This window comes from Podarcis pityusensis (assembly GCF_964106645.2).
Source record: "Podarcis pityusensis genome assembly, chromosome: 2".
Lineage (NCBI taxonomy): Eukaryota > Metazoa > Chordata > Lepidosauria > Squamata > Lacertidae > Podarcis > Podarcis pityusensis.
The window spans coordinates 127,018,715-127,044,212 of record NC_138029.1 but is presented as its reverse complement, the minus strand read 5'-3'; the positions used below and the strand labels follow the sequence as shown (position 1 = coordinate 127,044,212).

At 46.4% G+C, this 25,498-nt stretch overlaps 3 protein-coding genes across 4 annotated transcripts in view; all 3 read right to left on the bottom strand.

Annotated features, from left to right (window-relative positions):
- The window catches only part of LOC308465911 (uncharacterized protein), a 35,877-nt gene extending 11,974 nt beyond the window's left edge, over positions 1–23,903 (bottom strand). The window contains exon 1 of one of the 2 annotated variants that reach the window (XM_080986316.1): positions 23,795–23,903. The gene's annotated coding sequence lies outside the window, so the exon portion shown is untranslated. Of the gene's footprint in view, positions 1–7,404; positions 8,037–23,794 lie in introns of those variants that run through there. The other variant, XM_080986317.1, reaches the window with a different exon arrangement.
- LOC308465992 (uncharacterized protein) lies at positions 259–8,312 on the bottom strand. Its single transcript, XM_080986522.1, has 6 exons — positions 8,227–8,312; positions 5,749–6,254; positions 5,028–5,109; positions 4,668–4,750; positions 2,914–3,040; positions 259–2,062 (listed from the first exon to the last, which is right to left on the bottom strand). Exons 2-6 carry the CDS (start codon positions 6,160–6,162, stop codon positions 1,155–1,157), a joined length of 1,614 nt encoding a protein of 537 aa, XP_080842648.1. The 5' UTR covers positions 6,163–6,254; positions 8,227–8,312; the 3' UTR covers positions 259–1,154.
- On the bottom strand, positions 13,482–24,556 carry LOC308465867 (uncharacterized protein). Its single transcript, XM_080986191.1, has 6 exons — positions 24,407–24,556; positions 22,029–22,531; positions 21,744–21,825; positions 21,403–21,482; positions 20,993–21,119; positions 13,482–18,707 (listed from the first exon to the last, which is right to left on the bottom strand). Exons 2-6 carry the CDS (start codon positions 22,437–22,439, stop codon positions 17,128–17,130), a joined length of 2,280 nt encoding a protein of 759 aa, XP_080842317.1. The 5' UTR covers positions 22,440–22,531; positions 24,407–24,556; the 3' UTR covers positions 13,482–17,127.
- Positions 24,557–25,498: the final 942 nt, after the last annotated feature.

The following is a 25,498-nucleotide window of genomic DNA, read 5'->3' as shown; positions in this document are numbered from 1 at the left end:
TCTTTGGCTGCAGAGAATATAATCAATCTGATTTCAATGCTGCCCATCTGGTGATGTCCATGAGTAGAGCTGTCTCTTGTGTTGTTGGAAAAGTGTGTTTGTGATGACCAGCTTGTTCTCTTGACAGAACTCTATTAGCCTTTGCCCTGCTTCGTTTTGATCTCCAAGGCCAAACTTGCCAGTTATTCCTTTAATCTCTTGACTCCCTACTTTTATAGTTAATGTATTTTCCAAGGTAACATTCAGGTGGTTACATAGTTATGAACATTGTATTTTTATTACACAATCGTATAGTATACATTCTCATAGGACTTCAACAATGTTATACCATTGGAGAAGTGAATTATGGTGCCTTTATTTAACAATGTCACTGAAACCTCATCCGTAACCCCTTTCATTCCATTTATATTAGACTTATATAGTGCCACCCCCTTCTCCCCCCCCTCTCTCAGGCATTGCAAATGTGTCTGTCCGTGTGTGAGAGAAAAAAGTGGGGTGGAAGAAGGGCCCAAGGCAGCTCGGTTCGGGGGCGGCTCATGGGCCACTTCCGGCTCATGGGCCTTAGCTTGCCAACCTCTGGATTAATCCATTTTGCATTACTTTCTATGGGAAAGCACACCTTGGTTTTAGAACGCTTTGGTTTTGGAACAGACTTACGGAACAGATTAAATTTGGGACCCAAGGTACTACTCTTCTAACCAGTAACAACAACCACAACAACAATAAACAGTTTACATTTATACCCTAATTAAAGTAACCATCAACACCATCTAAAAACATTTAACCAACAGAAACCTGACAAAATCAAAACAGAGGAACCAAAATTAGAACCGTGTAAAACATTTCAGCCAGTTGCCCCAATCAAAGAGCTGTTCCAGCAATGTCCCTCTGGCCGCCCAGGAGTCCTTTAATTGTTTGGGGTGAGTGTGGGCTCAGCCCTCAAAGTCAGGTGGAAATTGGTCTTGCAGCAGAAAGCGGTATTCGTTCCAGCACTCAGGGCAGCAGCAATGTTCTCCCATGTCAGGTTTCATACGAAAGGGGAACAAACCCAGAATAAAACATAATATTGTTTTTGATATGAATGACAGAAGCACAATAACACTGCTGCAATACAAATTAAAATCTCTGAAAATAAAATTACTACACAGCAATTGCTATTGTTTGTCTCCACTGTGAGTTCTTTGATGGGAAGTGAGAGATGTGTTGTGACTGAAGCTCCTTCCACATTCCAAGCACTGATAGGGTTTCTCTCCTGTATGAATTCTTTGATGGGAAGTGAGAGAGCCGTTGTGACTGAAGCTCTTTCCACATTCCAAGCACTGATAGGGTTTCTCTCCTGTATGAATTCTTTGATGGGAAGTGAGACTACTCTTCTGATTGAAGCTCTTTCCACATTCCAAGCACTGATAGGGTTTCTCCCCTGTATGAATTCTTTGATGGGAAGTGAGAGATGTGTTGTGACTGAAGCTTCTTCCACATTCCAGGCACTGATAGGGTTTCTCCCCTGTGTGAATTCTTTGATGAGAAGTGAGAGATACGTTGTGACTGAAGTTCTTTCCACATTCCAAGCACTGATAGGGCTTCTCACCTTTATGAATTCTTTGATGAGAAGTGAGACTGCTCTTCTGATTGAAGGTCTTTCCGCATTCCAAGCACTGATACGGTTTCTCCCCTGTATGAATTCGTTGATGGGAAGTGAGATGGCTACTGTGTCTGAAGTTCTTTCCACATTCCAAGCACTGATAGGGTTTCTCCCCTGTATGAATTCTTTGATGGGAAGTGAGATCTGAGCTCTTTCTGAAAGCCTTCCCACACTGCAAGCACTGAAAAGGTTTCTCCCCTGTATGAATTCTTTGATGGGAAGAAAGACTGGCTTTGTGACTGAAGCTCTTTCCACATTCTAAGCACTGATAGGGTTTATTCCCAATTGGATTTCTTTGTGGAGGAGTGATCTGGGAGCTCTCACTAAAGTTCTTTTCACACTCCAAGTATTTATATGGCTTCTCTATGGTGTGGATTCCTTCTTGGTCCCCCTTGTTATTAATTTCCAATTCATCACCAACTGCAATAAAAAAAACTAATTATTTTTTAAATCTTAATATTTTATTCAAATGAGTTTTGATTCATAAAGAAATAATATGATAAGAGAAAGGAATAAAAAGAAAAAAGAGTTATACTAATACAATCATACCTTGGGTTAAAGTAGCTTCAGGTTGAACGTTTTCAGGTTGCGTTCCACGGCGACCCGGAGGTCACGGAACGGGTTACTTCCAGGTTCTGCCACTCGCGCATGCGCTCAAAATGAAGTCACGCACATGTGCATAAGCAGCAAATCGCGACCTGCGCAGACACGGGTTGCATTCTGTTCAGGATGCGAACGGGGCTCCGGAACGGATCCCGTTCGCATCCAGAGGTACCACTGTATATATAGAGAGAGATAAACTAATTAGAGCCTCAGGAAGAACAACCCTTCACAACTGTTCATTATTGAACAGTGCTAATGAACGGTTGTGAAAGAGGAAGAACTGAAGGGAATTAGATGGGAGTTCTTACTATGGAGTTAACTGCCTTTGTTGGCTGGTATTAGCTGACATTATTATGAGAACCTGAGATTCAATTAATTTTGTTTGGTGCAATCATGGAATCTGCTCTGTATCCATTGTGAGTTATCTCTTTAGTCAACCAAAATCAACAGAAGCAAAAACACAAATCTGGCAGAAGCTACTTCAAGCTCCCTACCCACTCTGACGGATATTCACAGACAACACCGCCATTCCAAGTGATTTCTGGGGGCGTTAGATTTCCAGGTGGTGCAGTTAGCGCTACTGAGTTCCAGCCAAACCTTGCAGATTCATTGCAAGGAGAGAGACATGGAATTTCAAAACAGATATGATGATCCTCAGAGAGCCTTACCCAGAGAATCCAGGAGCCCACGATTCTCCTCCATGACCTCCTCATGCAGAGCTCTCTGGTCAGGATCCAGCAGCGCCAACTCCTTGTCCGTGAAATGAACAGCGACATCCTCAAAGCACACCAGACCCTTTAAAAAAAAGGGAAATGTCCTTCTCTTAGACACCATAAAGATGATCTATGACACATTGCTCTGTTGTTTTCTACCTGTTAATTGTTGTGTTGTTTTAATGGAATTGTTTTGCTCCACATGGTATGAATGCTTATTTTAACATCTCACTGGAATTACTTTATTATTTTAATGATGAGTTTTTGTGTAAATGGGTGGAATGCCACATTTTGTTCTTCCAAGCATTCTGGCTCCTTCACCCCTCAACCTCTCTCCCTATCTAATATATGAGAAAGTCAAAGTACATAAAGGCTTCCTAGGGCATATAGTCAGAAAGTCGATATCTAAAATATGGGAGAAATATAAAAGACCTAGAACCGAAAACTCCTTGGTAGGCATCGTCGGCAGAAATTGTCGCAGTGAAAAAATTAAATATGAAAGAAAATTGGGCTACTTATAAAACTGTATTAAAGGAAGAAAATGGAGAATTGGAATTAAAGGATTATACACAAATTAAAGCTCATATTAGTGATTGGTTCCAATATATTCAAATTAAGTATAGATTAGCGAAAGACAAGAAGATAGGATTTGAAAAAGAAATATAAAAATTTGATAGATACTTAATACAAGAAAAAAAATCTAAATTATATAATCTGATCTTAGAGTGGGAAACAAAGGATGAACTGGTTAAAGCATCCATGATTAAATGGGCGCAAGATATTGGGGAAAATATTATGCTCGAACAATGGGAAAAATTGTGGAAAGAAGATATGAAATTCACTATGTGTTATATATTGAAAGAAAATTACTTTAAAATACAACATAGATGGTATTTAACACCTGAAAGAATAGCAAAAATGAATAAAAATTGTAACGATGTCTGCTGGCGATGCAACACTGGAAAAGGTACTATGATACATATATGGTGGAATTGTTTAAACATCAAACAATTTTGGGAAACAATATATAATGAAATAAAAAAAATGTTCAGATATTCATTTAGGAAATTATCAGAAGGTTTTCTATTGGGAATAGTACCAGGAAGTCTAAAGGAAGAAGACAAGACATTATATTTATATGCAACAGCAGCCGCAAGGCTATTGATTGCGAAAAATTGGAAAAGTGGTATTATACCGACAGAGTGGCTTGCCAAATTATTGGAGTATTACAATATACCCAAAACAATGGGAGAAATTGGAAGGATCTCAAAAGAGAAGATAGACAAGGACTGGAAAGTGTTTAAAGCAATATTGAAAAATCAGAACTATTAGAATAAACAAGTTCCGTTATAAATACTGAAATAATAAGATGGATAACAATGTGTAACAGAAAAAGAAGCAGAAAATTGGTTTAAAAGTGTGTGAAAGAAGGTAATAGAAGTGGAAAGAAATTGCAGTTGATTAGATTGGAAGTTCAACACAAGAGTGGGGTGAGGGGTAAGAGATGGTGGGGAAAAGAAGTATCTGTGGGATTGAGTGTGGGGATGTATGAATATTTTTAAGGACTCTATGAATATTTTTAAGGATTGTATGAAATGTATGTTTGTATATTCACATAACATGTGTGTAATAATGCTGAATTATTTTAACAATAAAAAGTTATTTATTTATTTAAAAACCTCTCTCCCTACAAGTTTCCTGCCCCCTACCTGATCTGCTTCCATAGCTGCTGCTTCCCCTTCAGTACCATGAAAAGTTGGATGAGGAGGTCTTGCGGGTATCATCCTGTCACCTGCCAGAGACAAAGGGAAGTGGGAAGCCATGAATGCCTACTTTTCTCCTACATTCAGGAGTGCATCTCTAACTACAGATGGACCTGTGAAGAAGTCTACCCTACTGAGTGCCTTTTGACATTCATACACCTTTCATCTGTTAGTTGCGTAAAAATACATCTCTCCTCCTCTGGGCTCTTGGCCCCAACAGCCTCTCCACAAAAGAGGAAAAGAACCCACAGATTAATTTCCGAATCTGCAGGATGTGACCAAGGAGAGAAATAACTCCCTCCTTACCTAGTGGTCTCTCCCTGGCGTCCATCGGAGTCCTCTCTGCCTCAGAGGAATCAGGACCCATTTCTGTCAACAGATCTTTAACCTGAAAGAGCAACAAAGATTCAAAACAAAATGGGAAGGGGGATTAGAAAACAATGGCAGAGGCAAACACTTTAAGGCAGGTATAGGCAAACTCCGGCCCTCCAGATGTTTGGGACTACAATTCCCATCATCCCTAGCTAACAGGACCAGTGGTCAGGGATGATGGGAATTGTAGTCCCAAACATCTGGAGGGCCGGAGTTTGCCTATGCCTGGTTAAACCACAGAGCCTAGGACTTGCCGATCAGAAGGTCAGCGGTTCAAATCCCCACGACGGGGTGAGCTCTCGTTGTTTGGTCCCAGCTCCTGCCAACCTAGCAGTTCGAAAGCACTGCAAAAGTAGATAAATAGGTACTGCTCCGGTGGGAAGGTAAATGAGGTTTCCGTGCGCTGCTATGGTTTGCCAGAAGCGGCTTAGTCATGCTGGCTACATGACCCGGAAGCTGTACGCCGGCTCCCTCGGCCAATAAAGTGAGATGAGCGCCGCAACCCCAGAGTCGGCCACGACTGGACCTAATGGTCAGGGGTCCCTTTACCTTTACTTATCCTAGCCATAAACAGTGGGACATTAGTACCGCATTTTGAGATACTCTATCTCTTGTTCAGAGCCCTTGGGAGTTTCCAGAGGAAGGTCACACTCACCTGCTGCTCTGCCTGCTTCCTCTCCTCTGCCTGACTCAGGAGGAAACCTTCGGCCAGGGCCACTGCCTGGGAACTGGTCTCTGCTCCACATTCCCTCACCCAGCTCTCCATCTCTGGGGGAAGGACAGCCAGGAACTGCTCCAAGATCACCAGGTCCAGCATTTTAACTTTTGTGTGCCTTTCTGGCCTCAGCCACTGACAGACAAGGTGGTAGAACCGGCTGCAAACTTCTCGGGGTCCTTCAGCCTCCTGGTAGCAGAACTGCCTGAGCTGCTGGCAATGCACATCTGAGTGGAGGGTGTCCTCCTCACCCAGGATCTTCCCCACAGAGTTTTCCCAGAATCCCTCAGTGCTCCCATCTTCAATGGCATGGCCTCTTCTTGCTTTAGGTCCAGCCAAGTCTTGCTCATCCATCTTTCCTCTCAGGAAGCTCCCAAGAGATCAGAAGGAGTCCCTTTTTTCTTCTGGAAAGTTCTTCCTGTCCGAATTAGAGATGCTGGCAAACCCTACAAAGCAAATGCATTGTTCTGTTATAAAATTGACACTCTATCAGGATCAGAAAAAATGTCCTTTCAGTAAATGTGGGTGAGTTTTGCTAGGAATCAAGGCTGGATTCCACTAAAGCTGAGTCTGAACTTATAAATGTGGTTGTAATGAAGTCATAGGAATAAGAGGAATAATAATAACAACAACAACAATCAGACCAGCTACAAAATCAAGCCTCAAGCGTGCAGAAAGATAAAACCTTGAAATACACACAGAGCCTTCAGAAAGGGGGTGGAGAAATTTGAAGTCTCTCCACACACACACCCCCGGCAGCTTGAGATTTTGGTACAACTGAGCACACACACATTGCAGCATCATGAGGAAAAAATAAAGACTGCAGAAAACACACACACCATCAGCATTGTTCTCGAAGCTACTAACATGAGTTTGACCAAACTGTGGGAGGCAGTGGAAGATAGGAGTGCCTGGCGTGCTCTGGTCCAAGGGGTCACGAAGAGGCGGACACGACTAAACAACAACAATTATTCCTACTACTACTACTACTACTACTACTACTATGCTGCCCATCTGACTGGGTTGCCCCAGCTACTCTGAGCAGCTTCCAACAAAATGAACATCAAAGACAGCAAGGCATCAAACATTAAAATTGTTTCTCCATCAACAGAGCAATTATACTCCTAGCTTTGAATATCATCCCCCAAGTTCATCAACAGACCAACACTATGCCTTGTTTCATTTACTTGAAAGAGAAGTTGTTGAATTACAACTTATTACTAAACTTAAAACTATGGAGAGACCTGGTCTGAATAGAGACATTGGATTCTTATCCCATTACACATGCTAAGCTATTTTTGGACATCTCACCCCTTGCTTTTTCCTGTAAGACCAATTGCAGTCTTTAACAGTCGTCAACAGGTTTACCACACCTATCAGCCAATCACCCATTCCCACCACCCTTCTGAGAAATACCCCTCCCCTCCCTCTCACTATATATAAGCATCTGGCGACTTCTGTTTCAGTCTATCTGAAGAAGTGTGCATGCACACGAAAACTCATACCAATAACAAACTTATCTGATCTGTAAGGTGCTACTGGAAGGAATTTTTTAAAATGTTGTCTCGACTATGGCAGACCAACACGGCTTCCTACCTGTTGTTTCATTGGTAGCAGAAGAGGAAAAATCTAAGCACAACCACAAGGGTTCCTGACTAGGCGTTTGACAATGGGATGTGGACTACTAATCTATTAATTCCTCTCTATCCCATTTCCCCTTTTTCTGTTTAAGCCAATTCATGAACAAACTGAGGCCCGGGGGTCGGATCAGACCCAATCGCCTTCTATATCCAGCCTGTGGACGGTCCAGGAATCAGCGTATTTTTACATGAGTAGAATGTGTCCTTTTATTTAAACTGCATCTCTGGGTTATTTGTGGGGCATAAGAATTTGTTCATTTTTTCCCTCCAAAATATAGTCTGGCCCCCCACAACGTCTGAGGGACAGTGGACCGACCCCCTGCTGAAAAGGTTTGCTGACCCCTGCTCCAAAGAATCATGGGAATCATAGTTTGTTGAGAGTGCAGGGAAAGGTTCCTGATTTGGGGTTTTTTGCCCCCCTCATGCACCTTCATCCTACAGCCCTGGGACCCCCCTTCTCTCCAAGGCACCTCAAGAGGGAAGAGAGGGGAGACTGCAGATCCCCGAAGGGGCACATAGGCAGCTATGGGCAAAGGAGAGAGACGAAAGCAACCCCTCCCCTTTTATGGAGAGCTGGGGCCCACAGAGAGGGGCTTTCTTCTGGGGAGGGTGGGACCCCCTTGGCAGGCAGAGAGGAGGAGCAGCTTGAACAGAGAGGAAGGGGGGAGGATGCTCCCTGCCTTGGGGGTCTTCACCCCCCTTGAGTATCCTCCCCCAGGCGCCCTGGGACCCCCCTTCTCCCCCAGGCGCCCTAAGGGGGAAGAGAGACGAGACTCACTGGATCCCAGGAGGGGCCACCGAGGCAGCCTTGGCGGAGGACGAAGGAGGGGCTTCCGCTCTGGAGGACCTGGGACCTCCGCCCCCACTTCCCGGCCTCTCTAGGATTCCAGCTCGGCTCCTGTTAACCCTTGGCGAGCCGAGCGCACAGAGGGCAGAGGAGAATCCGAGGAGCTGCGCATGCTCCCTGCGGGCGACCCAGGGCCTTCTCTCGCGGACGCCTCAGAGAAGGAAGCGGGGAAAGGGCGAGGCGGAGGGAGGGCGGGGCAAGGACCCGTGACGAAACAGCCCTGGCCCCGCCTCTCCGCCGGGAAGGCGACGGCTGCTCTGAGGGAAACGGCTTTTCCCGCCTTTTCCCAACTTCCCGGCCTTCAAAATCTGAGCCTCGCCTCAGTTTTAGGCGCCAAGGAGGCCGATTCCTGGCAGACCAGGCGGCAGTTTCCCTGGGCTCCCTCGTTTATCGGAGGATTTCTCTTCATTCTGCGTAATTTCTGTTCATATCTCTTGCTTTTGGAGCTTCTGCTTCTTTAGAAAGGCATTTTGCTTTATTAAAAAGTCCCTTTCACCAAGCTTTGCCTGCATGCCATTAAGCATTTAAATCCATTTATTCAAATGGATTCCAAAATAGTCCCTTATAGTGCCACCCTCTTCCTTCTCTCTCTCCTCCTCCGCTGCCACTGAGGAGAAATGAAGAGGCTCCTCCCCCTCAGGCGTTGGACTTGTGTCTGACCCTGTAGGAGAGAGAAACCGGGTGGAAGTGTAGCCTTAGAAGTCATCCTTTAGTTGATTATTGCAAGGAGTTGGGCCGCTTCCTTTGGCTTCATTAAGTGAAATTAGTAGGAAGGTCCCACATGGTTTTATGAGCCTCCTTGCCTCTTCAAACACACCACCAGTTAATCAAACTGGCAGGGCTCACAACGCTTGGTTGACTGGGTACCCCTTTATATATGCATGCACTGCTGTTGTTGCTTTTTTGTTGTTTTTCTTTTTTGGGGTGTCTGGGATAGAGAAGGGAGAAAGAGAGGGGTTGATTAGGATTTGGGTAACTTGTACAGGGGGCTATTTAGGGTTTTCCTTTTCCTTGTTGCTTGGCAACTTCCTAGTGGTTTATTGAGCTCTAGCTATCCGGTTACCTCTCATTCCTTTCCTTACTTCCTATTCCAAATCTTGGGGTTCCTTTCCACTCTGCCGATCCCGCCTAATTCCTCATGGGCTATCCCTCCTGGCAACCTCCTGCCTATCGTCACAATCTCAGGAAAAGGGGCCCTACTGAACGCCCCCGCCATGCGGTGCCAGATCGGGTGATCCCTGGATAGTTTTGAACCGAAAATCCCCCTTGCTTTTGGAAGCGGGCTCACACACGATACACGTGTTACGTGGCACCGACCAGTGCAGCTGGGATTGAGACAGAAAGCCAGGCCCCTTCCTGCCCCCTTGCCGGGCGCTAGGGAAGTTCGGAAAGAGAGCTCCAACCCCTTGCTTTCAACTGAGATGCCCGTTGCGGAGAGTCGGCTGTCTTTCAAGTCTGCTCTCTCCGTCTTACTTTCGGGCTCCCAATTGGTGCGGCTGGCTGGAGATTTTTAAGAGAAAGAGATAGAGCTCAGAACCCCCCTTTCGGGTTGAGCGGCGGTCCACGGTCTCTCTCACTAACCGGACCAAGAGAAAGGTAAGAAGGAGCGATAGAGAGGAGGGCAGAGAATTCAGTTGCCAGGAGATTTCCACCCCCTTCCCACCAGTGCACTGGATTTTTCCTTTTCCTTATACTCACGCGTCTTCTATGATGATCCCGGGATCGATGAATAAGCCGGCTGGATCCCTCTTTGCTCCCCGGCTGAACTCCTGGGGCTTTCGATTACCGCCCGGAAGATGGCCGGGGGTCCAAAGGATCTTCCCAGGCAAAATGGCCCGGTGCCGGCTGAAGATTTCAGGGCCCCCGGTCAGCAACACGGGAGAACCGCAAAGCCCCACGTTCGGGCGCCATCTGTTACGGTAAAATCTGGGTGCGAGACTGCTTTGCCACCCAGCTCGTCGGACTAAGTCCGCGGGTCCCTTCGGAGGAAAATGAGCTCAGCCGGAGACAGGAGCAAGCTGCAGAAGATCCAAGTTTATTGCGCAACAGGTTCAAGGCGAGATTGAACAGCGAGAAAGGGGTGACATGAACTTTTGAAACTTCCCTCCATGTCCCAGGATACAATGCAAAATACATCATAGTTACATCATGAATACATTAAGGAGAGGTTGGGTTACACAGATTACATCACGAATACATTAGGAAGAGGTTGGGTTACACCGGATTAACATATGGAGGAGGGAGGGGCTGGAGATATGCGCAGATAAGCACATCCTGATGAGAAGACAATGGTCCATGTACTGGCATTGCCTGGAGGAAAGGCTTGGCAGAGTGATTTGACAGGATTAGGGTCTTGACACCTTGCTTGAGGGATTATGGAGGACAGGGGAGGTATGATGGAGTCCTAGAGAAATTGAGCAAATTGGCACATTGATTTTCTATGAATTTTATAGATTTTAGTCCCTTTTGACATTGACAATTGTAAATAAATGGATATATTGTAGCGAATAAGAAGGTGAAGAAGACATGCCCCCCCTTCCGTATCAAAATGGATTCCAAAATGGTCCCTTATAGTGCCACCCTCTTCCTTCTCTCTCTCCTCCTCCGCTGCCACTGAGGAGAAATGAAGAGGCTCCTCCACCTTAGGCATTGCATGTGTGTCTGTCCGTGTGGGAGAGAGAAACTGGGTGGAAGTGTAGCCTTAGAAGGGCCCAAGGATCCTGTAGTGGCCCCAGCAGAAGCCATCCACCATGGCCTTGAAGGCCTGCAGGTAGTCCTTGTCCCACTTTTGGATGTGGGGCTCCTCCTCTGGGAACATGGCCACAATCTTCCCTTGGCCGATGGCGAAATGGAAGAGCTCCTGCCAGTCAAAGAAGTACATGTACAGGTAGCGAACCCACTGCATGCTGTTGGGAGAAGTGGCAACCCTGCTTCATCTGGTATAGGATGTACTGGGGGGGGCAGGAGGGGCGTAAAGGAAGGTCAGGTGTGGGAGGGGAGCGGGAACAGGCAGATACCCTTGCTCCCTCCTGCCATCGTGGCAGGACCCCATCTGCCCCCCACCCCAGCTAAGGATCAACAGTCACATCATGCAGGGTTGCCACCTGCCCTGTATAATACATTGGATGGATCAGAGTCATTTATTCCTAGAAACAACATTGTGTGAAGTTTCCAGAAGATGGGTTATTATAATGGGTTATTAGAACAGGTACAAGGAAAATAGAGAAAAAAGTGAAATGTTTAGGAGTGTGATGTTGTTGTTGTTTAGTCATTTAGTTGTGTCTGACTCTTCGTGACCCCATGGACCAGAGCACGCCAGGCACTCCTATCTTCCACTGCCTCCCGCAGTTTGGTCAAACTCATGCTGGTAGCTTAGAGAACACTGTCTAATCACCTCGTCCTCCATCGTCCCCTTCTCCTTGTGCCCTCCATCTTTCCCAACATCAGGGTCTTTTCGGCAAATAATCCTAATATCTAAAATGATAATGATGTGAAGATTTGGAAAGAAATATAAAAAGAAATAGAAATAGTGATAAGAATGAAACTATTGTGGATGGTGAGAATCTTGGCAATAAAAATGAATGTAATAATAAATAATTTTGAGTCCTGGACTTTTATATCTCACACTCATTTGTCCCCCATGTTGATTTCCCTTACTTGTCTTTGCTTCTATTGGGAAAAACCACCTTGGTGTTTTGTTTTCAGGCTCACCCAGATTCAATGAAACACGGGCACATAACCTTTCAATGACTACAAAATTCCCTCCCTTGTCTCCCTATTGTTTGGGGGTGTGCAAGATTTACAGCCTATCATGACCACCTAATTAAAATAGTAAATTCTCCACCACTGTTGAAATTTCCCATTCCCATGAATTCATCGACCTTCTCTCATACAGTGTAACCTTGGTTTCCAAACTCATTCCATTCCGTGAGTCTGTTAGATTACTGAAACAATTCATTTTTTTAAATAATTTTTTTTATTGGTTTTTCACAATTTATACAAACACAAACAATACACAATACAAACAAACAAACACATAAACAAACATGTATAATTTCAAATCCTTTTTTCTTAAACCTTACTTCGCCGACTTCCCCATACCTCCCCTTTCTGCATCCCAATTTCCAAATTTGTTTCAGCAAATCCTCCCCCTTGATTTTATCTAATTTTCCCTTGTTCTTTTCTTTTACTTAATCTTTTACAGCTGTAATCCCCTTTTTTCTATAACCTCAACATTTTAGCACTCATTAATTTTACAATATTTCTTAAGATAAATTTTGAATTTTTTCCAATCTTCTTCCGCCGTCTCTTTCCCCTGGTCTCGGATTCTGCCAGTCATTTCAGCCAGTCCCATATAGTCTATCACCTTCATCTGCCATTCTTCCAGAGTGGGTAGATCCTGTGTCTTCCAATACTAGATTACTGAAACAATTCAGGAACCAAGGCGCGGCTTCTGATTGGTTACAGAAGCTTCCTGCAGCCAATCAGAAGATGCGGAAGCCACGCCGTGCACTCATGGCTTCTGATTGGAAGCTCCTGCAGCCAAGCAGAAGCCATGGAAGCAGCACCAAGCATTTGGCTTCCAGAAACTGTTCAAAAACCGGAACAATTACTTCCGGTTTTCATTCATTTGGGAGCTGGAGCGTTCGGCTCCCAAAGCATACAGGAGCTGAGGTTCCACTGTATTTGTGAATTCCCTTTTTGGGTCTTACCTCTTCAACCCTTGACATACTAGTTTTAGCAAGAAAGCCACATCCTAGCTACTTTCAAGACATTAGCTCCCTAGTTCTGTTCTTCTTGCTAACATCTTAACCACAATTTGTTCTAAAGATACAACTTCCCTGTAGGTAGCCTAGCCACAAGCTATATTAAAAATATGCTAACTGTTGCAACCTACGCCCTAGCTCTTGCAACCTTATGACCTTTATGAAAAAGCAATAAAAGCATCATTTATTCTGGAAAAGCAATATGAAAAGCTCCAATTATCATTCCTTACATGGGATACCTACAATGATGTGCTAAGACATTTGAGGGAGAAACAAAAATGTAAAAATTAAGAAATTTTTGTATTGGACTAGCCAAGCTATCATCACATTTGTTTAATAATAATTTTTATTAGTTATCAGTTACACTGTCGCTTAATCACCCTTTAAATAGGAGAAGATAAATAATTGTATTCTATTGAACAAAAAAGCCTGTCCTGTTTATTTTTAGGTTTCGGTACCAACAAATCCTGCCTAGTTCTTTTAGCCCTTTCAAAGGCTGTTTGAATTAACTCCTGCGGATAGCCTCTATCTCTTAATGAAGAGGAATGACTATTGGAAGAACGCTATCTCGCAACTGCTCCTACGTTTATGGTTTTGTGCTTCCAGTGAATGACTATCTGCAGAACGATTTGTTTGCTCCAGCTGTGTAATGTAATACTTACCGCATACACAACCGATATACAGTGGTGCCTCGCAAGACGAAATTAATCCGTTCCGCAAGTCTCTTCGTCTTGCGGTTTTTTTCGTCTTGCGAAGCACGGCTATTAGCGGCTTAGCGGCTACAGGTATAAACTCGTTCCCGCAACTGCAAGCCTCGACCCCTAGGGAGCATCTGGCCATTGCATAAGCCTCGTCCGGCCTCTTAAGCAGTCCCTCCTGACGCGCTTACATAACACAAGCCCCGACCGCCACCATCCCAGCGACCCCAGAAGATATGATCTGCAGCAAGCACCCCGCATCTCCGATCCCGGGGCGCACTCAGCCAAAGCGTCCCCGGACACCTGTCCCGCCGTGCCTTTGTGCAGCGCTCTGCAGAGCGGAGCGATGAGCCCGGCCGATCGCAGGCAGGGCAAGCAGTGGCAAAAGCAGAGAGAGCGAGGCCCAGAGGGAGGAGTCTCCGGCAACGCCATCGACGGCCCTGCCGCAGCTCCGTGTTCTGGAGCCCTCCGGCTGCCTTTATTTTGCTGCAGGAACCTCCTCTGCACCGGGATCCTCGCGCGCTCCCTCCGTCTCTCCATGCCTTTTAGGTGAGTGGCGTGCTCGGGCTGACTTTGGACGACTCACAGCAGGGCTTCCCTCGGCCGCGCGACCGGAGCTCGCCTTTGCGGTCACTCTGACAGGCGATGGCGCCAGCCTCGGTTCGGGGGCACCGGCTGCTGGCAAATGGGTACCCCCTTCTTCCCTTGACAGGGATCATCTCCCCCCGCTTCCTCGGAGATGGGCAGGCAAAACTTTTCATGCCCCCCCCGCCCAGTCTGCCATCCTCGGGATCTAGCAGTCGCCGCGCGCGCTAAGAGCGCAGACGGGGAAATCCCACCCCGAGCCGGGTGTCGCCGCCAGGTCCCCTCCCAGTTCTAAGGCTGAAGCCTAGGAACTTTTTGAAGCGGCGCGGGGCAGCATCACCACCGGCTGTGTTTCCAGACGCTAATAATGTATCGATTGCTATTACTATTAGATTCCCCGCTGCTGCATAGATAGATTGGCGGTGAAAGCGGTTTGCGCGCGGCGCGGATCATGCCCTTTGTTTTGCGAAGTAAGCCCATAGGGAAAATCGTCTTACGAAGTGACGCAAAAACGGAAAACCCTTTCGTCTAGCGGGTTTTTCGTTTTGCGAGGCATTCGTCTTGCGGGGCACCACTGTAGTAAAGAGAGACATTAGTTCATTCTATGTTTATGAGTTTCTCAAGGCTTGGTTATGCACATTGCACTTTAGTTTGCTTTTTGTTTAGTAGGTTTATGAGTTTATATACCTATTCTAGTAAAATTGTCCTTTATATTTGTATTCATAAGCCAGCTTTGGTGTTGTTGGTTTGTTGTATAATTGATGATTTTCTTTACTTCGTCATTCCAAAATCTTATAAATTTCAATTACATTACAGTCATAATAATAATCCCTTATACAACAACTGCAATATTAATAACTTCTGTTTGTGTTGACACATTAAATGATTTATAAGACTACAAATGAAGGATTCAAACTACCTCCTTGTTCTGGCAATTATCCAGTGTGGGGTGCCACAGGGTTCTGTCTTGGGCCCGGTCTTATTCAACATCTTTATCAACGACTTGGATGATGGACTCAAGGGCATCCTGATCAAATTTGCAGATGACACCAAATTGGGAGGGGTGGCTAACACCCCAGAGGACAGGATCACACTTCAAAATGACCTTGACAGATTAGAGAACTGGGCCAAAACAAACAAGATGAACTTTAACAGGGAGAAATGTAAAGTATTGCACTTGGGCAAAAAAAAATGAGAGGCACAAATACAAGATGGGGGACACCTGGCTTGAGAGCAGTACATGTGAAAAGGATCTAGGAGTTGTGGTTGACCACAAACTTGACATGAGCCAACAGTGTGACACGGCAGCTAAAAAAGCCAATGCAATTCTGGGCTGCATCAATAGGAGTAGAGAATCTAGATCAAGGGAAGTAATAGTGCCACTGTATTCTGCTCTGGTCAGACCTCACCTGGAGTACTGTGTCCAGTTCTGGGCACCACAGTTCAAGAAGGACACTGACAAACTGGAACGTGTCCAGAGGAGGGCAACCAAAATGGTCAAAGGCCTGGAAACGATGCCAGTGTTTCCAGTGTGGTGTAGTGGTTAAGAGCGGTAGTCTCGTAATCTGGGGAACCGGGTTCGCGTCTCCGCTCCTCCACATGCAGCTGCTGGGTGACCTTGGGCCAGTCACACTTCTTTGAAGTCTCTCAGCCCCACTCACCTCACAGAGTGTTTGTTGTGGGGGAGGAAGGGAAAGGAGAATGTTAGCCGCTTGGAGACTCCTTAAAGGGAGTGAAAGGCGGGATATCAAATCCAAACTCTTCTTCTTCTTCTTATGAGGAACGGCCAAGGGAGCTGGGCATGTTTAGCCTGGAGAAGAGGAGGTTAAGGGGTGATATGATAGCCATGTTCAAATATATAAAAGGATGTCACATAGAGGAGGGAGAAAGGTTGTTTTCTGCTGCTCCAGAGAAGCGGACATGGAGCATTGGATCCAAACTACAAGAAAGAAGATTCCACCTAAACATTAGAAAGAACTTCCTGACAGTAAGAGCTGTTCAACAGTGGAATTTGCTGCCAAGGAGTGTGGTGGAGTCTCCTTCTTTGGAGGTCTTTAAGCAGAGGCTTGACAACCATATGTCAGGAGTGCTCTGATGGTGTTTCCTGCTTGGCAGGGGGTTGGACTTGATGGCCCTTGTGGTGTCTTCCAACTCTATGATTCTATCCTGTCCGTAGTGTTCCTTCCTGTCCTTGTAAAATGTTATGTCTATCTTTTCCCGGTTGTTGCTGTTACCTAAAGTGGTTAGGGAAACCCAGCCAGATGGGCAGGATAAATCATCATCATCAAAAATACCTCATCTGTTGTGATGGACTGACGCTCCATTAACACTGAGGAGGAAAGGGAACAGAGTCACCTGCTCAAGGAATATATGCCAGACACTGGCAAAAATGTCTCTGGTCAAGATCTGGTGCTCACTCCACAAGCTTACTGCTGTTCCCAACAGCCTTTGATGTATAATAAACAGACAATTCTTTCTCCCTCGGGGACGCAATTCTTTGCTCCTGGCATGCACTCAGGAAATGGTTTGAAGGATCGAAGGAGAAGAGCAGCAAGAGATTTCTAGACCTAGCCTTCCCACAAAGAAAAGCCTGAATTCAACATCTTGGCCATTGACTTCCACACTGCAGATCTGGATACGTATTTGAAGAATATTGGGCACCGGGTTAGCACTCGATAGCTTTGAGAGGCAGGGCTGACTTCTCTGCTGAGCTGAAGAAGCACAAGAACACTGTTGGAATAGAAATTAAAGTTTCCTGAAATAAAATTACTACATAGCAATTGCTATGGTTTCTCCCCACTGTGAGTTCTTTGATGGGAAGTGAATTTGTAGCTGTGACTGAAGCTCTTTCCACATTCCTGGCACTGATAGGGTTTCTCCCCTGTATGACTTCTTTGATGGGAAGTAAGGGAGTCACTCCGACTGAAGGTCTTTCCACATTCCAAGCACTGATATGGTTTCTCCCCTGTATGAATTCTTTGATGGGAAGTGAGATGGGTGCTCTGACTGAAGTTCTTTCCACATTCGAAGCACTGATAGGGTTTCTCCCCTGTATGACTTCTTTGATGGGAAGTGAGTGAGCCGTTCTGACTGAAGCTCTTTCCACATTCCTGGCACTGATAGGGTTTCTCCCCTGTATGACTTCTTTGATGGGAAGCGAGAGAGTCGCTCCGACTAAAGGTCTTTCCACATTCCAAGCACTGATATGGTTTCTCCCCTGTATGAATTATTTGATGGGAAGTGAGATTCCTACTATGACTGAAGCTCTTTCCACATTCCAAGCACTCAAAAGGCTTCTCCCCTGTATGACCTCTTTGATGGGAAGTGAGAGAGCTGTTGTGACTGAAGCTCTTTCCACATTCCAAGCACTGATAGGGTTTCTCCCCTGTATGACTTCTTTGATGGGAAGTGAGAGAGTCGCTCCGACTGAAGGTCTTTCCACATTCCAAGCACTGATAGGGTTTCTCCCCACTATGAATTCTTTGATGGGAAGTGAGAGAGTCGCTCCGACTAAAGGTCTTTCCACATTCCAAGCACTGATAGGGTTTCTCCCCATTATGGATTCTTTGATGGGAAGTGAGATTGCTACTATGACTGAAGCTCTTTCCACATTCCAAGCACTGATAGGGTTTCTCCCCTGTATGAATTCTTTGATGGGAAGTGAGATGGGTGCTATGACTGAAGTTCTTTCCACATTCGAAGCACTGATAGGGTTTCTCCCCTGTATGACTTCTTTGATGGGAAGTGAGAGAGTCGCTCCGACTGAAGGTCTTTCCACATTCCAAGCACTGATAGGGTTTCTCCCCTGTATGAATTATTTGATGGGAAGTGAGAGAGTTGCTCCGACTAAAAGTCTTTCTACATTCCAAGCACTGATATGGTTTCTCCCCTGTATGAATTATTTGATGGAAAATGAGATGGGTGCTCTGACTGAAGCTCTTTCGACATTTGAAGCACTGATAGGGTTTCTCCCCTGTATGAACTCTTTGATGGGAAGTGAGAGAGTCGCTCCGACTGAAGGTCTTTCCACATTCCAAGCACTGATAGGGTTTCTCCCCTGTATGAATTATTTGATGGGAAGTGAGAGAGTTGCTCCGACTAAAGGTCTTTCCACATTCCATGCACTGATATGGTTTCTCACCTGTATGAGTTCTTTGATGGGAAGTGAGACGGGTGCTCTGGCTGAAGCTCTTTCCACATTCGTAACTTGGATAGGGTTTATTCCCAATGGGATTTCTTTGATGAGAAGTGGACTGGGACCTCTGACTAAAGCTCTCTTCACACTTTGAGTATTTATATTGCTTCTCCACTGTGTGGCTTCTGTATTGCTCCCACTTGTTATTAATTTCCATTTCATCACCACCTGCAATTATAAAACCAATTACAGTGGTACCTTGGTTCTCAAACTTAAACTGTTCTTGAATTGTATCCCAAAACCAAAGCGAGGTTTCCCATAGAAAGTACAGTGGTACCTCGAGTTACAAATGCTTCAGGTAACAAACTCCGCTAACCTGGAAGTAGTTACCTTGACTTTAGAACTTTGACCCAGGATGAGAATGGGAATTGTGTGCCAGCGGCGCGGCGGCAGCGGGAGGCCCCATTAGCGAAAGCATGCCTCAGGTTAAGAAAGGACCTCCGGAACAAATTAAGTTCGTAACTAGATGTACCACTGTAATGCGAAATGGATTAATCCGTTCCAGACAATTAAAAACAACCCATGAAACAGCAGTTTAACATGAATTTTACTCTCTAATGAGACCGTTGATCCATAAAATGAAAGCAATAAATCAGGGTGCCATCTACTACCCAGTATCAAAAACTGGCAGTGATCTACCCATTGCCATTGGAGGGACAGGGGTGGAAGGGGGGAGTTTAAGGGGGGGGACTCAAACTGGAGGGACAAGGGGTGCATGTGGGGAAGGAGGTGGCTAGCTGGATGCGGGAGGGGAGTTTAAGTGGGGGAAACGAAAAACACTCAAACTGGAGGGAAGAGGAGTGTGCTTAGGATGCGTGTGGGGAAGGAGGTGGCTAACTGGATGCGGGGGGGGGGGGGAGTTTAAGTGGGAGGAAGGAAAGGGAGGCAAAAGTTCTCTCTCCCCAAAGCAGCTCTCTCGCTTGCTTGCTCTCCCCTCTGCATGTTTTCCAGCATCTGCCCATGCTCCCCATTCACCTGGGCGAGTCCCAGGGCTTCTGTCTCCACTTTGGGCAGCATGTCAAAGTGCCAGCCAGGGCAGTACTGCCTGCACATCCCTGGCGTGAAAGAACAGGAATGTGGCAGCAGCACTAGAGTGCAGAGAGGAGGCGGCAGCTGCTGCTCTCCTAGCCGCCAGGTGCTGAGTCACGTGGGCTGGAGCCTGCGCACAGTGCGAGCGCCCCTATCTCCTGCTCGGGAATGTGGCACCCACGCTGCTACGCCTGGATCTCGCTTGGGGTCGGGCTTGGAACGAGGGGAGGGAGGGAAGGCAAAGGGATGGGAAGGTCAACCTGCCCAGGATAGTTCCCCCACCACTGGGGGAGAGTTGCCAACTTCCAAGTCTCCCTACTCCGGAGTGACTTACATTCTGCGAAGCCACCCAACTCCACTTTGTAGCAAGGAAAGAGGTGCTTCCCATCAGAGGGAAGGGAAGGTAGTGGCGGCAGTCACTGCTGGGACAAGCTGCTCGCTCAAAACAGAAGTGTGCACTCAAATTGGAGCACGTTCGGCTTCCGAAAAGGGTTCAAAAACTGGAAGACTCATTTCTGGGTTTGAAGTGTTCGGGTTCCAAGTAGTTTGAGAACTAAGCTGTTTGAAAACCGAGGTACCACTGCATTTTAAAATATTAATATCTTATTGAAATATATTTTGTTCATAAAGATGTAATACAAGAGAAAGGAATAAAAAAGGGAAGGAGTGTGTGGAAGAACGATTTTTAAAAGAGGAAAAAAATTGTGGAACAAATGCAGTGTAATAAAAATAAATTTCCCTTTTATATCATATAGATGTTAAGTGGTATTGTTACACTAATATCCAGTTGTCCCTTGGTTCTCGAATGGTTCTGTTCGACTCCCAGAACCGATCAAAAACCAAGGCGCTGGTCCAATTGACTTAGCTTCCTGTACTCAATTGGAAGCTGCGCTGACCATTTGACTTCCGAAAATCGTTCGAAAACCGGAACACTCATCTTGAATTTTCAATCATTTGGGAGCCAAAGCATACACGTACCAAGGCATTCAAGTTCCAAGGTATGACTGCATATATAGAGAGAAACTAATTAGAGCCTCAGGAAGAACGACCGTTCACAATTGTTGATTACTGAACATCGCTAATGAACAGTTGTGAAATAAGAAGAAATGAAGGGGATTAGATGGGAATTCTTACTACATAGTTAACTGCCTTTGTTGGCTGGTATTAGCTGACATACTTACGGGAACCAGAGATTCAATTAATTTTGTTTGGCCCAATCACGAAACCTGCTCTGTCTCCATTGACTGACAGATATTCGCAGACAACACCGCCAATCACCCTCCATTCCAAGTGATTTCTGGGGGCGTTAGATTTTCAGGTGGTGTAGGTGGCGCTACTGAGTTCCATCCAAACCTTGGAGATTCATCGCAAGGAGAGATTTGTGGAATTTCAAAACAGATATGATGATCCTCAGAGAATCTTACCCAGAGAATCCAGGAGTCCATGATTCTCCTCCATGACCTCCTTATACAGAGCTCTCTGGTCAGGATCCAGCAACGCCCACTCCTTGTCCGTGAAATTAACAGCGACATCCTCAAAGCACACCAGACCCTAAAAGAAAAAGGGAAATGTCCTCCTCTTAGACAGCATAAAGATGATCTACCACACATTGCTCCGTTGTTTTCTACCTGTTAATTGCTGTGTTGTTTAAATGGGATTGTTTTGCTCCACATGGTATGACTGCTTATTTTAACATCTCACTGGAATTACTTTATTATTTTAATGATGGGTCCTAATCCTTGTGTAAATGGGGGGAACTCCACATTTCTTTCTTCCAAGCATTCTGGCTGCCCCACCCCTCGGCCTCTCTCCCTACAAGTCTCATGCCCCCTACCTGATCTGCTTCTATAGCCGCTGCTTCTCCTTCTCCACCATGAAAAGACGCATGAGGTCTTGCTGGCATCATCCGGTCACCTGCCAGAGACAAAGGGAAGTGGGAAGCCATGAATGCCTGCTTTTCTCCGATGTTCAGGGCTGCATCTCTAATTTCAGATGGACTTTTGAAGAAGTCTATCCTACTGAGACATTTGTACAACTTCATCTTTTAGTTGTGCAAAAATACATCTCTGCTCCTTTGGGCTCTTGGGCCCAACCACATCCCCATAAAAGAGGAAAAGAACCCACGGAATCGAATCCCTAGGATGTGACCAAAGAGAGAAATAACACTCTCCTTACCCAGTGGTCTCTCTCTGGTTTCCATCGGAGTCCTCCTTGCCTCTGAGGAATCGGGACCCATTTCTGCCATCAGATCCTTTCCCTGAAAAAGCAACAAAGATTCAAAAGAGATAATTGGGAGGAGGATTAGAAAAGTAATGGAAGAGGCAAACACTCTAGGGGTAGCAGATCGCATTCCTAGGATCCGATCCATAAAGGGATGGGACATTAGTAGTACCACATTTTGGGATACTCTAGCTCTGGTTTGGAGCCCCTTGGGAGTTTCCAGATGAAAGTCTCTCTCACCTGCTGCTCTGCCTGCTTCCTCTCCTCTGCCTGACTCAAGAGGAAACCTTCAGTGAGAGCCACTGCCTGGGAACTGGTCTCCGCTCCACATTCCCTCATCCAGCTCTCTATCTCGGGTGGAAGGACAGCCAGGAACTGCTCCAAGATCACCATGTCCAGCATCTCAGCTTTCGTGTTCCTTTCTGGCTTCAGCCACTGACAGACAAGGTGGTAGAGTCGGCTGCAAACCTCTCGGGGTCCTTTGGCCTCCTGGTAGAACTGCTTGAGCTGCTGGCTCTGAACATCTGAGCAGAGGGTGTCCTCCTCACATAGGATCTTCTGCATAGCGTTTTCCCAGAATCCCTCAGTGCTCCCATCTTCAGTGGCCGGGCCTATTCCTGCTTTAGGTCCAACCGAGTCTTGCTCATCCATCTGTGCTCTCAGGAAGCTTCCAAGAGATGAGAAGGAGTCCCTTTTTTCTTCTGCAAAGTTCTTCCCGTCTGAATTACAGGTTCTGGCAAACCCTACAAAGCAAATGCATTGTTCTGTTATAAAATTGGCACTGTGTCAGGATCAGAAAAATGTCCCCAGGCAAACGTGGATGGCTTTTGCTAGCAATCAAGGCTGCACTGCACTAAAGCCCAGGCTCTGAACATATTGTGGTTGTAAGTTGTTTTAAGCTGTTTTTAAACTCCACAAGAGAAAAATAAAGACTCGGGGGGGGGGGGGGAGAGACACCATCAGAATTTGTCTTAATCTGGCTGGTCTAAATTTAAATATAAGCAGAAGTTACTATCTCTTGGGTAGGGGGGGACACACACCATCAGAATTTGGCTCAGTCTGGCTGGTCTAAATTTAAATTTCAGCGCAGTACTGTGGGACCTCGACTTACAAACACGTCAGGTTACAAACGATTCAGGTTACAAACTCCGCTAACCTGGAAGAATTACCTTGAGTTGAGAACTCTGCCCCAAGTTGAGAACGGAAATCGTGTGCCGGTAGCGAAAGCATGTCTCAGGTTAATTACAGTTTCAGGTTAAGAATGGACCTCCGGAACGAATTACAGTGGTACCTCGGGTTACATACGCTTCAAGTTACAGACTCCGCTAACCCAGAAATAGTAATTTGGGTTAAGAACTTTGCTTCAGGATGAGAACAGAAATCATGCTCTGGCGGCGCAGTGTCAGCAGGAGGCCCTATTAGCTAAAGTGGTGCTTCAGGTTAAGAACAGTTTCAGGTTAAGAACAGACCTCCAGAACGAATTAAGTTCTTAACCCAAAGTACCACTGTAATAGTAATACATAATTATTACTATTACTACTACTACTTCTGTTATGCCGCCCATCTGACTGGGTTGCCCCAGCTACTCTGAGCAGCTTCCAATAAGATGAGCATCAAGCACAGTAAGGCATCAAAGATTAAAAACTTTTCTTCATCAATACAGCAATTATTCTCCTCGCTTTGAACCTCACCCCACCCCCAAATTCATCAATAGACCAAGACTTTACGCTGTTTCATTGGTAGCAGAAGAGGAAAAATGACTCTTACTTACACTTAATCTAAGCACAACCAAAAGGCCTCTTGACTAGGTGTTTGGCTATACGATGTGAACTGCTAACCTGTTAATTCTTCTCTATCCTGTTTCCCTTTCTTCGGGTTAAGACAATTCACGAACCCAGAACTCAAAACAATGACCACTAATAACAGAACATGTCACTTATATCCCTGCACATTTACATAGGACCCTCTGGATACGAATGTAATTTGTTCCTGGGGTCTGTACGTACCGCAAAAACTCTGCAAGTAGAGGCACTGCTTCTGTGCATGTACATAAAGCACTTTGCGCATGCAGCAAATCCCGGGAGAATACACTTCCGGAGTTGCCATGTTCGCAACCCGAAAGAAGGAAATGTAGCCCGAGAGTCCACTGTATTACGATATTTTGCGATATCGATGAAGAAATCTTCACCCAACTTGGGCACATACCCATGACCAAGCAACCCCCTCCCCTTTCATGGCGTTTGCTCTGGGGGACCTTCCTCCCCAAGTCTTTCTTTCCTCTCATCTCTAGGAATCCAGTTTGGTTCCTTTTAACTCTATGGAGAGCAGGAGCCCACAGAGAGAGGCTTTCTTCTGGGGAGGGTGGGACCTCCTTGGCAGGCAGAGGAGCAGATTGTAGGGGTTAAAGGCTGTGTCAGAAGCAAGTGGAAGGGGGTTCAATGGCATGCCACTTTTACCCTTCGGAAGGGGGGGTTCCAATGGCATGCCACTTTTTCCCTCCCCAAAGGGGCAAAGGAAGGAGGGGGGAGGATGCTCCCTGCCTTGCGTATCGCCCCCTGCAGCCCTGGGACCCCCCTTCTCCCCCGGGCGCCCCAAGGGGAAAGAGAGAGGAGACTCACTGGATCCCAGGAGGGGCCACCGAGGCAGCCTTGGCAGAGGACGGAGGAGGAGGGGCTTCCGCTCTGGAGGACCTGAGAGCCCCGCCCCCACTTCCTGGCCTCTCTAGGATTCCAGCTCGGCTCTTGTTAACCCTTGGCAAGCCGAGCGCACAGAGGGCAGAGGAGGCTCTGAGCAGCTGCGCATGCTCCCTGCCGGCGACCCGGACGCCTCAGTGCATGAAACGGGGAAAGGGAGAGGCGGAGGGAGGGCGGGGCAAGGACCCGTGACGAAACAGCCTTGGCCCCGCCCCTCCGCCGGGAAGGCGGCGGTGGCTGCTCTGAGGGAAACGGCTTTTCCCGCCTTTTCCCAACTTCCCGCCTTTCGAAACCTGACCTTCCCCTCAGTTTTAGGCTCCAAGGAGGCCGATTCCTGGCAGACCAGGCGGCAGTTTCCCTGGGCTCCCTCGTTTATCGGGGGATTTCTTTCCATTCTGCGTGATTTCTGTTCATATCTCTTGCTTTTGGAGCTTCTATCTGCTTCTTTAGAAAGGCATTTTCCTTTATTAAAAAAGTCCCTTTCACCAAGTTTTGCCTGCATGCCATTAAGCATTTAAATCCATTTATTCAAATGGCTTTCGAAATAGTCCTTTATAGTGCCATCCCTTCCCCCCACTCCTCCTCCGCTGCTACTGAGGAGAAATGAAGAGGCTCCTCCGCCTCAGGCGTTGCACTTGTGTTTGTCTGTGTGTGAGAGAGAAAACTGGGGTGCAAGAAGGGCCCAAGGATCCTTTAGTGGCCCCAGCAGAAGCCACCCACCATGGCCTTGAAGCCTTGCAGGTAGTCCTTGTCCCACTTTTGGATGTGGGGCTCCTCCACTGCGAACATGGCCACAATCTTCCCTCGGTCGTCAGCAAAATAGAAGAACTCCTGCCAGTCAAAGAAGTACATGTACAGGTAGCGAACCCACTGCATGCTGTTGGGAGAAGTGGCAACCCTGCTTCATCTGGTATAGGGTGTGTTGGGGGGGGCAGGAGGGGCGTAAAGGAAGGTCAGGTGTGGGAGGGGAGCGGGAACAGGCAGATAGCCTTGCTCCCTCCTGCCATCGTGGCAGGA

Coding starts and splice junctions, on each gene's coding strand:
- LOC308465867 (XM_080986191.1), bottom strand. CDS start 22,439: ATGGATGAGCAAGACTCGGTTGGACCTAAAGCAGGAATAGGCCCGGCC. Junction 21,826..22,028: donor GGAAGCAGGCAGAGCAGCAG/GTGAGAGAGACT, acceptor TTGCTTTTTCAG/GGAAAGGATCTGATGGCAGA. Junction 21,483..21,743: donor AACCAGAGAGAGACCACTGG/GTAAGGAGAGTG, acceptor TGTCTCTGGCAG/GTGACCGGATGATGCCAGCA.
- LOC308465992 (XM_080986522.1), bottom strand. CDS start 6,162: ATGGATGAGCAAGACTTGGCTGGACCTAAAGCAAGAAGAGGCCATGCC. Junction 4,751..5,027: donor CGCCAGGGAGAGACCACTAG/GTAAGGAGGGAG, acceptor TGTCTCTGGCAG/GTGACAGGATGATACCCGCA. Junction 2,063..2,913: donor TGGGCTCCTGGATTCTCTGG/GTAAGGCTCTCT, acceptor TTTTTATTGCAG/TTGGTGATGAATTGGAAATT.